The following is a 12,951-nucleotide window of genomic DNA, read 5'->3' on the forward strand; positions in this document are numbered from 1 at the left end:
CTATTGCTACCAAGCACGCTGAGACCACTCTCAAATACCACATTCGTCCTGACAACTCAACCTACCATTTGATTGTATATGATCCTGTGACGGGTAAGCGAAAGGTTGGTTTGACTCACCAAGGATATGACCATGGAAGCACTTGGAGTCGCGGACAAGCCTGGGCCATCTACGGTTTCGCAACAGTTTACAAGTATACAAAGGACCCCAAGTTTTTGGATGCTGCAAAGCGATTGGCCGAATACTTTATGTCAAGAGTCGAAAACGGAGTCGTATATTGGGATTTCGATGCGCCTCGACCATGTGTATGGGATACCTCAGCTGCCACGATTGCCTGCTCGGGAATGCTTCTATTGTGCCAACTGCAAGGAAACCTTGAGTACCTTCCTCAAGTCACTTTGTTAATGAAGACTTGCATTGATGGGGCATTGACCAATGAAGATGGTGTTACCATTTTGGACCATGCTACAGTTAACAACTACGAGCATGCCAATCAGCGAATTGCTGACCATGGTTTGGTTTATGCCGACTACTACTTTTTGGAAGTGGGAAACCGTCTGATTGACTTGGGATTAGCGTAAGGCGATCTTTGGAGAATAGCAGGAGCTTACCGTCAAACGAATTGTAGACAATCCAGTCCACTTTTTTTCGTTCCATACTTTCAGTAGAAATTGAATATTATTTGATAAACGAAAGGACGCATAATACAATTATTGCATTTTGGTCGGGTTTACTGACCTTCTTGATGAGATGTAACCTTAGCCCGAGAATGTATCATGGTAATGAAAACCATCAGCTACTAGATCATTTGGATGCTGTTGTTCCTTGCAAGCTGAAATGTGTTAAAGCGCATCAGTCAAACATTCTTTCGTACTCCCGATGAATGCAATATCACTCTGCGTCATGGCAATAGTAACTCAATAACAGATGCTATCCCACGTGTTATCATGTACTCCATCATAGGATATCTCCCTGAAATTTGCTATATCGATAATTTTAAATAACAGCGATAGGACAAGATCATTAAGTACGACGGAGTGCAACCGTCCAGTCGCGCAATATGTATCGTCCATTATGCAATGTCGGGGAACGATAGCGAGATGATCCAGACTCGGGGTGAAACGAAAAACCTTTTTTTACAACAAATCACACTGTTGAATACGGTAGTGTGCTATTCATGATGCCATTGACATAAACTGGACCTGAAATTTTGAAACAAATTCTAACGCAGAACCGCTCAACATATTGTTCAGGTCTATATTCGCTAGCGTCGGTCACAAATTTGCAGTAATGCATTTGGATGTGAAATTATTTTTTTCGTGTTCCTTTTGCCGTATGTGAGTCAGATTCACTGAGCCGTTATTTGGTTCTCATAGACATACCGCTTACTTAAAATGAGTAATCTTTAAAATTGGAGGTCCGGAACGATAAATACCCAATATCTCCCTACCGAATAATCAAAGTCATTTTGACAAGATTGCAATATTTATCCAATCATGAAGGTTCAGGCTACGCCAGTAGGGTCTCCAGAAGAGTTTAATGTGGTCATTCAACCAATGATCCTGGAAGGCGACAATCTTCGCCTCGTTCCGATTTACACCAAACAAGATTTTGAAAAGTTGTACGAGACATATTCCAAATGTCCAGAAGTCTTTCGGTGGTATCCCGATGGACCAGCATCCACGCTCGAGGAATTTGTCGACCTATACGAATTGTTTCAAAAAGACAAGAATCGCCATACTTTCGTAGCCTATGACAAAAATTCTAGCCCGGAACGTGTAATTGGATCCGTGCAGTACCTAGACTTGTACCCTTCCCACAAGAGAAATGAGATTGGTAGTATCTGGATTATGCCTGAAATGCGTGGAACCTATGCTCTAATTGAGATGAACTACCTTCTGTTATTTCATGCTTTTGATATTCTCAAGTTCCATCGCACGCAGTGGAAGACCCATCACGAGAACATTGTCAGTCAAAAAGCCGCTACCAAGCTTGGTTTCACGTATGAAGCTACCTTCAAGCACCACATCATCATGTACGATGGAACCACTAGGAACTCGATGTTCTACAGTGTTGTGCTTGAAGATTGGCCATCGGTAAAGGAAAATCTTGACGCAAGGCTTCTCGCGTTTAGGAAACAGTAGACATCCGTCAGTGCTTAAAGTGATAGACGCTACTCGCACCAATCGTTATATAGAAAAGAGAAGTAACAAGTTTTAGAAATTTTACTGCGCGGCGATTCTTTGAGAAGGCCTTTACGTAGTTCAACCTCAATTTCATAACCCCCTATAAAAAAACCTTAACATTGTCATAATTATGAAATACACATAATAACGGAAGTCGCAGTATGTTGACCGTTTCCATTTAGTTTCAATAAAAATGTCCCCTGATAGCACCTTTAAATGCGTTTCAAGAAGTGATAAGGATGTGAGAGGACATGTAACGGAAATCTAGACTGACTGAGTACTGCTAAAATGAAACAAACAAACACAAGATCATATGGCATACTAGAATGTCTTTATTAAATTACCTATGTTTATTTTTTACGTATACTAGAGTTTCGTCGAATGACGAAGTGAAAAGCACTAATAGGTTATGGAGTTATTATACACATGTCAGCAAAGAAGACTGCATAAACCTGAAAATATTCCCACTCTGGGAATATCTAGCTTCCTTGGCTTGGCGTCTAGGCTAATGATAGTTGAACGATATCGGCGTTCCCACCGTTGGCACCTATTATCAGCGAAGCCGTGATCAAATCACAGTCTTCCATGCGATTGTCCGCTATTCAATGAAGTCAGATTGCCTTATTCGCCAGGAGCTTGGCGGACTTACGGGTGTCCCCCCAAAAATCCTGGAGTACAAAGTCGCACAGCGAGATAATACACTTTTTCCCATATATGGCAATGTTTTTTGGGTGAGCAGACGGCATGAAACTGCCCTTCGCCTTTTCCAATGTTCGTGTGAGCAGACACCATCCAACTTCAGCCATATAGCTCCGCTTTGTGGGTATTGCAATTCATTTTGTGGTAACTATTTGAGTAACTGCTATTTTAGTTGTGACACCATGTCGAGTAGAAATGCGGTGTTTGGCAAGGCAGTAAGACAAAAAATGGTGTGGGGGCGGGATTTCATTGTACGGCCAAGTCATTCGACATATTTGACAGGGTCGACTATGAGAAGAAGTTACAAACAAATATGAAGTTCACTGTACGGCCAAGTTATTGGACTATTGGATGAGATTGATCTTGAAAATACAAAATGAAAGTTGAGAACAGGAAATGTCTTCATTGGTAATCATAAGTAGATTTATTAGGTTGTATTCCAAAATACATATCGGGTATTGGTCATAGTGAGCAAAAAAATAAAATAATGATTCCAACATTAAAATGTTGCTACAGAGAAATTACAAAAGATATTTGCTGGTTCGACCACCCTTGGTTGCGCCATGTCTATCAATCTGCTTGTTCAAGCGTTGTAGGTCGAGACGAAGAATCAACGCTACAAAAGCACCAAGACCAGCTAAACCAATATTGACACTGTTGCTTCCAATGTATTTGGGTGCATCAGAGGGCCATCCAGCGTAGAGAAAGAAAGTGGAAAAGATAGTTCCAAGTTGGGCAAGTGCAGAGATGAGAGCCAAGCTTATAGCAAGTGGCAGTTCCTTGTCCTTGGAATTTGTCGCCCATGACATGGATAATGGGACACCTGGACCCATTCCAAAGGCTGTTATTAAAAGACCAACATATCTAGCAGCGTTTGAGTGTGTAAAGGAGAGGATGGCGAATCCAACAGCAGTAAGGAGAATGGAGACAATGTAAGGAAGCGAACGAGTCTTGTAGTGATCAGAAACTTTGGTGAAAAATAGACAACCAACAGCGATCATTACTCCAACAGGAATATTCATGAGAGATACATTGATGGAGGTATAACCCATTTGTATGATCATAGTTTGGGAATAGTACTGTATGGAGGTAGAAATGAGAACCGTGCACATGTAGATAATGGTGAACAGGTAAACTAATAGAGGTGGTTAGGAATGTATGTCTAGTAAATCGGATTGAAGCTATGCATGTATTATCATTTACCTTTGTAATCCAGCAATTCATTCACAACAGCACGAACAGTAATTCGAGGTCTTTCTTCAATATCCGGACGGTCTACTTGAATGCGATGTCTGGCGACTTCTTTTTCCTCTTCTGTCAACCACTGTTTCTTTTCGAAAGGAGTGGATGGTAACCAGAAATTGAAAAACACGCCGATAATGACGGTCAAGAGACCAAAGACCAAAAACAGCCATTGCCAGCCATACAAGTTACCGCGTCCATCGATGAGTTGGAAAGCAGCGGAGAAGAAACCGGAGACAATGAGGGCTACAGCGGCAGAAAAGAAGTAAAGTCCCATGCGAATACCAGTTTCGCTTTTCTTGTAAAACTTTGAGACGATCATCGCCATACCGGGCCAGAGTCCAGCTTCCATGACCCCGAGGAAAAAGCGAAGAACATAGTATGATGCTTCATTTCGAATCACCACCATGAGAGTAGTAACGATACCCCAGGAGATCATGATGCGAGCGAGCCATCCTGCAGCTCTCACTTTCGTAATGATCAGATTGGAAGGAAGTTCGAACAAGACAAGGCCAACATAGAAGAGAGCAACACCAAGAGAGACTTGTGTTCCAGTCAAGTGCGCGACAGTTTGAAGGTCGTGACCTTTAGCCTTGTTCATGATGATAGCTGTTCCAACGTTGGAACGATCGATAGATGTAAAAAAGTACATTGTCCAGAAGCATGGTATCAAGCGAAGATCAAATTTTCGAACGAGCTTACGCTCAATCTCCTTGTATCTAGCATCTTCAGGATCAAGGCTATAGTCTCCTACAGAAACGGCGTCATGGCTAGGCACTCTCTTAATGTTTTCAAGCTGATGCTCTTCTTTGCTGTCCATAAGAGATAATAAAGTCTGGATGTCAAAAAAAAAAAACTGCGGGGTATTTAAATAGCTATCGTTTAAAAAGCGGGTGACTTTGCGGCATCTTTACATTCCCAAAATCATACTGGAGGCTTCGTCGGAACCGAATGTGGTGGTGTCTAAAAATGCGGAGGCTTTGTGGGGGGGGGGTAGGATGAAAGCTTAATATTAGTGCTCCGTTTTTTGACTTGAGAAAATATTAGATTTGCGCGATTCCAAATTATAGTGATTATATAACAGAGGTAACCTAGGGCTCAAATGTGTAAATCACCTTGCTCTTACTAGCAACACAATATGAACAACTTTAACATACCTACAAAGGAGCCAACCAAGTTCACAAGAGATGCCAACCGGGCATTGAAGTCGACTCTCCCATTCCATGATGTTGCTGACTTTGAGAACGCTCAGCGTGGGTTCATTGGTACCATTCCTAAAGGCTTCATTGCTCGTTTCCAGGATACCAGTAAGGCCAACGTTCCTGTACCCCCTGTCTGGGACTTGGAAAGGTACAAGTTTATCACCTCGGACGACTCTCCAGATAGCGTAAACCCAAGTCTCTGGCGCCAGTCACAGCTCAACATGAATAATGGCCTTTTCCAAGTCACTGACAAAGTATACCAAATCCGTGGTCTTGATCTTTCCAACATGACCATTATCCAGGCTGATAATGGAATCATTATCATTGATCCTCTCACTTGCGTTGAAACTGCAAAGGCTGGTCTGGAATTATACTATCAACATTTCCCCCGTGTTCCCGTCCTTTGCGTGATGATCACTCATAGCCATGTTGACCATTTTGGTGGTATTCGTGGTGTTCTCTCGGAAGAAGATGTCCTCTCCGGCAAGGCCTCCATTATTGCTCCTGAAGGGTTCCTTGAGCATGCTGTCAGCGAAAATGTTTTTGCTGGTAATGCCATGCGCCGTAGAGCTCAATTTATGTATGGTGCATTTTTGCCCAGAGCCGAACGTGGACAAGTTGATGCTGGTCTTGGAAAATCTGTTCCCTTGGGCTTTATGAGCTTACTCCAACCCACCGATTTCGTGAGCAAGACAGGCGAAACCCGTCTCATTGGCGGTGTTGAATTCGAGTTCCAAATGGCCAACTCCACTGAGGCGCCTTGCGAAATGATTATCTACCTTCCTCAATTGAATGCTCTCTGCGCTGCTGAGGTCATGACCCACAATATGCACAATTTGTATACCCTACGTGGTGCTGAAATCCGTGATGCCGTTCAGTGGTGGAAGACCATCAACCTGACCATTGACATCTTCCATGGCAGAGCCAAGGTTATCTTCGCACAACATCACTGGCCCATCTGGGGAGAAGCTGAAATCCACAAGTTTTTGTCCAAGCAACGTGATCTTTACAAGTATATGCATGATCAAACCCTCCGTTTGATCAATCTTGGTTACACTATGCTTGATATTGCTGAAGAAGTCCAACTTCCCCCTGACCTTGCCAACGAATGGTACAACCGTGGTTACTATGGTTCAGTTAGTCACAATGTTCGTGGTATTTACCAAAAATACCTTGGTTATTACTCCTCCAACCCTGCTGAACTCAATCCTCTCCCTCCTGTCGATGCTGCCAAGAAATATGTCGAATTCATGGGTGGCTCTGAAAATGTCCTGAAGATGGCCCGCCAATCCTTCGATAAGGGTGAATACCGTTGGGTCGCTCAGGTCGTCAACCATGTCGTATTTGCTGAGCCCAAGAACCCCGAGGCTTTGGCATTGCAAGCTGATGCTCTTGAACAACTTGGCTACCAGTCCGAATGTACTTCTTGGCGTAACGAATACCTCGTAGGCGCACAAGAACTCCGAGTCGGTGTCTTCAAGATTTCTCCTAGCACCGATTTCGATATGCTTCGAGCCATGACTCTGGAAATGTGCTTTGACTACCTCGGCGTTCGCTTGAATGGACCTAAAGCTCAAGGAAAGCAAATTACCATCAACATCACCTTGCGTGAATCCCGTTCTTCAGAACCTACTCAATATATTGTCCGCTTGGAAAACTGTGTTATCACTTACAGCGCTGGTCGCATCGATGAAAATGCCAAGACCCATGTTATCATGACTCGACCTGTCTTCTTGGGTATGTGCTATACCAAATCCACCGCCAAGGAATTGCTTGCCTCTAAACAGGTCGAGATCGCTGGAGATGCCAGCCAACTGGATTTGCTGCTTTCCCTCTTGGATGAGTTCGATCTTTCCTTCCCTGTAGTCACTCCTGTTCGCAGTGGTAACAGTGTTAAGCCAGCATTGTAGATATTTACCTATTCTGACATTTAATTCTTACAAAGATCGGCTACATAGTACCTAGATAGTATGAAGATCATCCATTGATAGAACCCAGGTTTTAAATAAAATGAAACGATATACTTTATAGAAACAAGTGTTCAAAAAAAAATGAGGCGGGGAGCCAAATAAACGATATGGGACAACTACATGGCGCGCAATTCTCTTTTTTGTTCTCTCATGTAAAGAAGAGAGAAAAATAAAAAAGAGGATTGCACGGAAGCTTGCGTAGGCGGAGACACGTACAAAGGGAGGATTGCAGCCAAAGCGTGCAGAGGGATGAGCTGTACTAGTACGTATGCTGGTAGTTTTGTTGAGGTTGGTGATATTCACCGTACACTGGCTGATCAGGAGTCCTATGGTATTGATCCAATGTGGATTTGAAAGGGTCACTGTTATCGTACATGCCGTAAGTACTATCTCTGGGTTGAGTCATGGGTCCGAAATCTTCTTCCCATGCATGTTGTCTCTGTTGACGACGGGACCTCATCTTTCTATAAGCGAAGCCAACGGCGCCAAGTAAAACGACACCAACAACGACACCGATGGCAATAGGAACGGTGTGATTGGATGAAGAAGATGAATTGTCGCTAGCAGCGGTGGGGGTAGGAGTTGCAGACGAGATGGAGGACGATGCGAGGGAAGACGATGGTAAAAGAGAAGTGGTCGTCAAAAGGGATGTGGTAGGGAAGGAGCTCGTGGCAGGAACGGATGACGACGTGAGAGCAACGGAGCTTACTGACACGACGGAAGGTGTGGTGACTGGAGCAACCGTGGTGGTGGTCGTCGCAGGCGCTGCTGTAGTAGTGGGTTGTTCTGTGGTGGTGGTGGTGGTTGCTTCAGTGGTGGTGGTGGTAGTGGTCTGCTGAGCTGGAGTGGTCGTTTTCTCAGATGATGAAGCTGACGATTCAGTGGTGGTTTGAGCAGCCAGTGAGTTGCCAATGAGGTTTTGCACGCCAGCAGCGTCAATGGGAAGCAAGAGCATGGCGCTTGCAATGGTTGACAAAGTGAAAATGGAGGAAATGAGCGACATGGGGTAGTTAAAATAGGTGAAATGAGGGTAAAGGGGAGGAAAGGGATAAAGACACGGTGGATTTTCCGCACTACTACAGGTATGAAAAGAAGTGCCTTGAAATTCCTCAATTTACGTCCAGCTTTATATCTTATTTTTTCCAAGGCGGTTAAACTTTTGGACTCCCTGTCCTACTTTTCCATGAGCGTGTACACCTCCTTACAATGTATTGCTACAACCTCCTATTCACGACAAAAGTGACATCCTGGCATAAAAATAATGTGGTTTTCATAACTTTCCCTTCACTAGCCAACTATGGAGATCTTTGAGGTCCCAGATTTCTTCAATTAATGGAGTTTTTATTGCGAAAAAATATTTTAGCGACAGAGAGTACAAAAAACAATGGCTTGATCGAGGCTTTTTTTCTTTCTTCGAATCCCATCCCTCCGTTACACGTGACTATATTCTAATGCAATGATGATATCTTGGCCAAAGGGAACGATGGGATGAACGTTCGCCTTCTTCCAAGTCGTAGCTGGAATACCAATATCAGCTACAAATAGCTCACCGGTGATATTCCTAGACGCGCATCCAGATGCAGGCGCACCGTAGCACAACGTCCATTTAGGTTTTATGCGATGGTTAACATGATAAGGTGTTCCTATAGATCGATCTGCGATGAATAAAAAGGCAGGTTATTTCCCCTATACGAAACGGACACATACCTTCAATGGGATCTACTCCACTTGGAAAATCTATACTCAACACTGGAGCTTTGTTGCTATTTGCCCAATCCATGGCGGCTATAACAATTTGAAAGCTTTCGTAGTCTGATTTGAGATCGGCAAATGTGGTCTGGCTGCCCAACAAGGCATCAATGATAATATCCACAGGCGTGGTCAGTTGTTGTGGAAGGTCTATGGAAGGAAATATTTAGCTCATGTACTACTCTTCACGTGGCTCGGTAAAAGTTTCAGTACTACCTTCGACACGTTTGACGATACGACCACCAGCAAGCTGGATGATATATTCTTGACTGGCAATACGTTGAGCTATGGAGGCATTGTTGCTGGCTGCTATGCAGACAACGACTTGGCATCCCCTATTGAGAAGGTGACGAGCTGCGGCAAGACCATATGCACCTGTATAATTATTATTTCCCGCCAAAACCACCACAAGAGGTGCGGCGTTGTGATTATTTGGTTGTATTCGTCGCTGTCCGCCTTATGAGTCCGAGTCCATATAGAATTAGTACTCGCATACATGTATCTGAAATTTGTAGATAGATACTGTGACTTACCAATTGCTTTGAGTGCCATCATAGCCGCGCTGACACCGGCACTTTCCATAATCATAATATTATTGGGACCACTTTCGGAATCTGGCAAGCACAATGAGTTTAGCTTAAATGCTACTATCCCATAAAGGTAAACGTCACTTACCACACATAGCATGTACAGTTTTCATTAGAGAAGGTTGTACCAATGGGCACTCCTGCCCTTCCGATACAGTGCGAATTGTGGTGGTGGGAGCTTGCGGAGGAGCCTTTTCTGCTGGCTGCATCACAGGTACTTCAGCTACTGGCGGCGTTGTAGGCATAGTGGCTTTCGTTTGCGCTCCTCTTTTTTTCTCCGGAGACTGAGGTATGGATGCATCAGCGCTTTCCTTTCGTCTAGCTTTTGGAGGTATAAGGCCAGCTGGAATAGTAAAGGATGGGAGCTTTTTCAAACTATTCTCTGGGACATTAGTCTTTGGAACTGATGATGCAGGAGTTGGCCGACCGTTGGCAATGTTGAGATTAGCTAGTAAAAGGTTTGTCGCACTTTGATCGACCTTGGGATTTGCTGGTCTCTTCGATGCAGTATTACCGTTGATAGCAGGCTGATTGTCTGGTATAGTATCTGCTGTGATACTCCCATGCTGTTGTTGCTGTTGTTGCTGCTGCTGCTGTTGAAGCTGTTTTTGCAATTGCTGATGGTGGTTATGATGATGGTCAACAATCTGCGGCGTTGGGCTGTTCATAGTAATTGGGGAACCCAGAGTCTGGCTGTTAGGAGATGCATCGCCTTGCTTGGTGATCTTTTTCCCCTTGACACTAGGAGATCTGTTCGAAGCTGGCGATCTGCTGTCAGTCCATAAATCACCATACTCTATCTCTACCGTTTCCACAAAATCTCGAGCTCTATGAGGTCTCACAGCCGCAAATGAAGGTATTTTGGCGGTCGGCTTGGATACCGGTGTTGGAGGCTTGTTCTCTACAACATTGGGTATATCATTATCGGACACGATATTGGGCGACATAGGACTGGAAAGGGATCTCGGTGTAGAGGACATATCACTTGAAGGTCTGGAAATCACGTTAATAATTTAGGTCAAAGAATGATGCCAGGACCTTTAAACTTCTAACACGTACCTGATTGGACTACCAAGCTATAAATGATGTGAAGCAACTGTTAGGTGCTTGAACTAAGCATTCTCCTCAACACATTGATTTTTTTCATACCAGTATATCTAAAGGTGTTGCTGTCCGTCCAGATTCTGGTACCATTGGCGAGGCGATGCTAGGCGTCTGTTCGACATTGTCAACTGTGCTTGGGCTGGAAGGCTGACTGCCTTGTTGGTCAACGCTGATCTCCTGTATTCGGTTTCCTGGTATAGCAAATGATACAAGTTCGCGAGGAATGTCGTTGGGTGTTTTGAATATGCGCACTGATATGTGAAATGTTAATCACAGGCAAGTTCGATCGTGATTCTCCATAGCTTTCCTTACCATCGCTAAGTTTCATCGAGCCGACAGCATCCAGGACTTCAACTATAGTTCCTTTCACAAATCTTCCATCGGATAGTGTTATATTAGCAGCTTTCCCAACGTAGTCTTCGTACATGGTTGCTGTTTGCGGACTGGAATAGAGGCGGTCTGGCTGTATGCTGAGTACTTTTTGCTGGATCGTACGGGTGTTCAAACCAGTGATTCTAAACATCGGGCACGTGACCCAAGGCTAGAAACCCAGAGTAAAATACATGACCGAACATTCGGACGATACCGTTACTCGCCTCTTCTTTACCAATTCCCCCCTATGGCGAAAGACTTTGGAGGCTTATATAACCCTTCCACCGATTCATACTGGCTTAATAGTGCACCATGGCAAGAACCATCTAAATCAGCCCTACCTGCCTCAAGCGACGTAGTCATCATTGGTGGTACGCAGAGACTGTGCAAAATACAAAATGAAATATTGATCATCTATAAAAGCTGACAATGAATTTTTTAAAAAAGCGGGTATGTCTGGTCTATCTACAGCTTATTGGCTTAAGAAGTACGATCCGAACTTAAATGTCGTTGTGATTGATGCTCGGGGTATCTCTTCAGGAGCCACAGGACGAAATGGTATGGTTTTAAGCAGATGAAAAAAAAAAAGTCAATTGTTCGACTTGAAAGTTCACACGGCTAACTTTGACCTAATTTGTAACCTGCCCAGGTGGTATATGCCTTCCGGGTCTTAATGATTCTTATCAGGATACCATCGATGACTTTGGCTATGAATCTGCCAAAAAACTTTTGGAATTTGATTATTTAACAGTGGACACAATGAAGCAATTCGTTGCGGAACATTGTGACACTGACAAGGGTCTATTTGATCCCGAGATGACTTTTCTTGAAGAGGGTGGTTTGATCTTATGGTCGACTACAGAGCAGAGAGACAGTGGAATCCAGGACGCCAAAGCATTGATTGCCTCGGGTCTTGGAGATGATGTGAGAGAACTAAGCAAGGACGACGTGAAACGAATCACTGGAAGCGACGCCTTCTACGGTGGTCTACAAGTGAAGACGGCAGCGGTATTATGGGCCGCCAAGTTTGTTTTTTCGCTAGCTAGATCGGTGCAAGACTGGTGCAAGCTATTCACGTTCTGTCCAGCTGAAGAAATCACAAAGACAGGTGATATGTTCACCATTCAAACCAAGCTGGGGAAAATAAGGGCCAAAAAGGTTGTCTACGCCACGAACGCTTGGACAAAGACGATTTTACCCCAGTTTTCTGGACGAGTCACAGCTGTTCGCAATCAAGTCATCCAGCTTCGCGCCCCTGAAAATGTTAAATGGAACTATTGTATGAGCTCCAACGATGGGTAAGTTTACTACTGTCAGTGATTTGGAATCCATACTTTGTTCTGATCTATCGACGATACTTGTAGTTACGAATACATGTCTCAGCGTCCAAACGGAGATATCGTTTTAGGTGGCATGCGCAACATAGTGGATGGTGCAGAATTAAATCAACCAGATGACTCGACTCTTAACGACACGATTGGCAAAGCTCTCAGAGAATTTCTTCCAAAGCACTTTCCAGGTTTCAAGGACACTGAATTAAAAGTTGAAAAAGAATGGTCTGGAATAATGGGATTCAACCTGTATGACCGTCTTCCCTTCATTGGCCCCTTAGGGGATGTCCCAGGCCGACACCATGGCGAATATGCCTGCTTTGCTTTTACCGGCCATGGTATGCCTAGAACGTTTATGGCTGGTAATGCGATTGCTACTATGATTACTGGACAAACTTTACCCTCTTGGTTCCCGATGGAATGCTTGCCAAACCATGAACGCCGCAAAGGACTGTGGACGAAGAATCGATTGTAATAATAAATGCACACTTCCGTTTGTTATGACTGCC

At 44.0% G+C, this 12,951-nt stretch overlaps 7 protein-coding genes across 7 annotated transcripts; 4 read left to right on the forward strand and 3 right to left on the reverse strand.

Annotated features, from left to right (window-relative positions):
• On the forward strand, positions 1-883 carry K450DRAFT_202780 (uncharacterized protein; the record flags this gene model as incomplete). Its single annotated transcript, XM_051584699.1, has 2 exons — positions 1-577; positions 763-883. Coding segments are annotated over 2 exons (698 nt in total), but the record flags the coding sequence as incomplete, so codon positions are not given.
• A 418-nt stretch (positions 884-1,301) lies between these two features.
• K450DRAFT_261295 (uncharacterized protein) lies at positions 1,302-2,403 on the forward strand. Its single transcript, XM_051592297.1, has one exon. The coding sequence runs from the start codon at positions 1,497-1,499 to the stop codon at positions 2,142-2,144; it is 648 nt and encodes a 215-aa protein (XP_051440515.1). The 5' UTR covers positions 1,302-1,496; the 3' UTR covers positions 2,145-2,403.
• A 996-nt stretch (positions 2,404-3,399) lies between these two features.
• On the reverse strand, positions 3,400-5,168 carry K450DRAFT_142768 (uncharacterized protein). The gene is made up of 2 exons (XM_051583955.1): positions 4,089-5,168; positions 3,400-4,020 (listed from the first exon to the last, which is right to left on the reverse strand). Exons 1-2 carry the CDS (start codon positions 4,945-4,947, stop codon positions 3,407-3,409), a joined length of 1,473 nt encoding a protein of 490 aa, XP_051440516.1. The 5' UTR covers positions 4,948-5,168; the 3' UTR covers positions 3,400-3,406.
• A 97-nt stretch (positions 5,169-5,265) lies between these two features.
• On the forward strand, positions 5,266-7,239 carry K450DRAFT_180682 (uncharacterized protein; the record flags this gene model as incomplete). Its single annotated transcript, XM_051584344.1, has 1 exon — positions 5,266-7,239. One exon carries the CDS (start codon positions 5,266-5,268, stop codon positions 7,237-7,239), a length of 1,974 nt encoding a protein of 657 aa, XP_051440517.1.
• A 159-nt stretch (positions 7,240-7,398) lies between these two features.
• Positions 7,399-8,499, reverse strand: K450DRAFT_261304 (uncharacterized protein). The gene has a single exon (XM_051592298.1). The coding sequence runs from the start codon at positions 8,300-8,302 to the stop codon at positions 7,559-7,561; it is 744 nt and encodes a 247-aa protein (XP_051440518.1). The 5' UTR covers positions 8,303-8,499; the 3' UTR covers positions 7,399-7,558.
• Positions 8,500-8,612: 113 nt separating this feature from the next.
• Positions 8,613-11,671, reverse strand: K450DRAFT_261305 (uncharacterized protein). Its single transcript, XM_051592299.1, has 7 exons — positions 11,052-11,671; positions 10,785-10,990; positions 10,695-10,711; positions 9,724-10,628; positions 9,582-9,662; positions 9,265-9,504; positions 8,613-9,198 (listed from the first exon to the last, which is right to left on the reverse strand). The coding sequence occupies exons 1-7, from the start codon at positions 11,260-11,262 to the stop codon at positions 8,924-8,926; spliced, it is 1,935 nt and encodes a 644-aa protein (XP_051440519.1). The 5' UTR covers positions 11,263-11,671; the 3' UTR covers positions 8,613-8,923.
• On the forward strand, positions 11,564-12,917 carry K450DRAFT_202786 (uncharacterized protein; the record flags this gene model as incomplete). Its single annotated transcript, XM_051584700.1, has 3 exons — positions 11,564-11,669; positions 11,761-12,409; positions 12,476-12,917. 3 exons carry the CDS (start codon positions 11,564-11,566, stop codon positions 12,915-12,917), a joined length of 1,197 nt encoding a protein of 398 aa, XP_051440520.1.
• Positions 12,918-12,951: the final 34 nt, after the last annotated feature.

Source organism: Umbelopsis ramanniana (genome assembly GCF_025399195.1).
Source record: "Umbelopsis ramanniana AG unplaced genomic scaffold K450scaffold_87, whole genome shotgun sequence".
NCBI classification, from domain to species: domain Eukaryota; kingdom Fungi; phylum Mucoromycota; class Umbelopsidomycetes; order Umbelopsidales; family Umbelopsidaceae; genus Umbelopsis; species Umbelopsis ramanniana.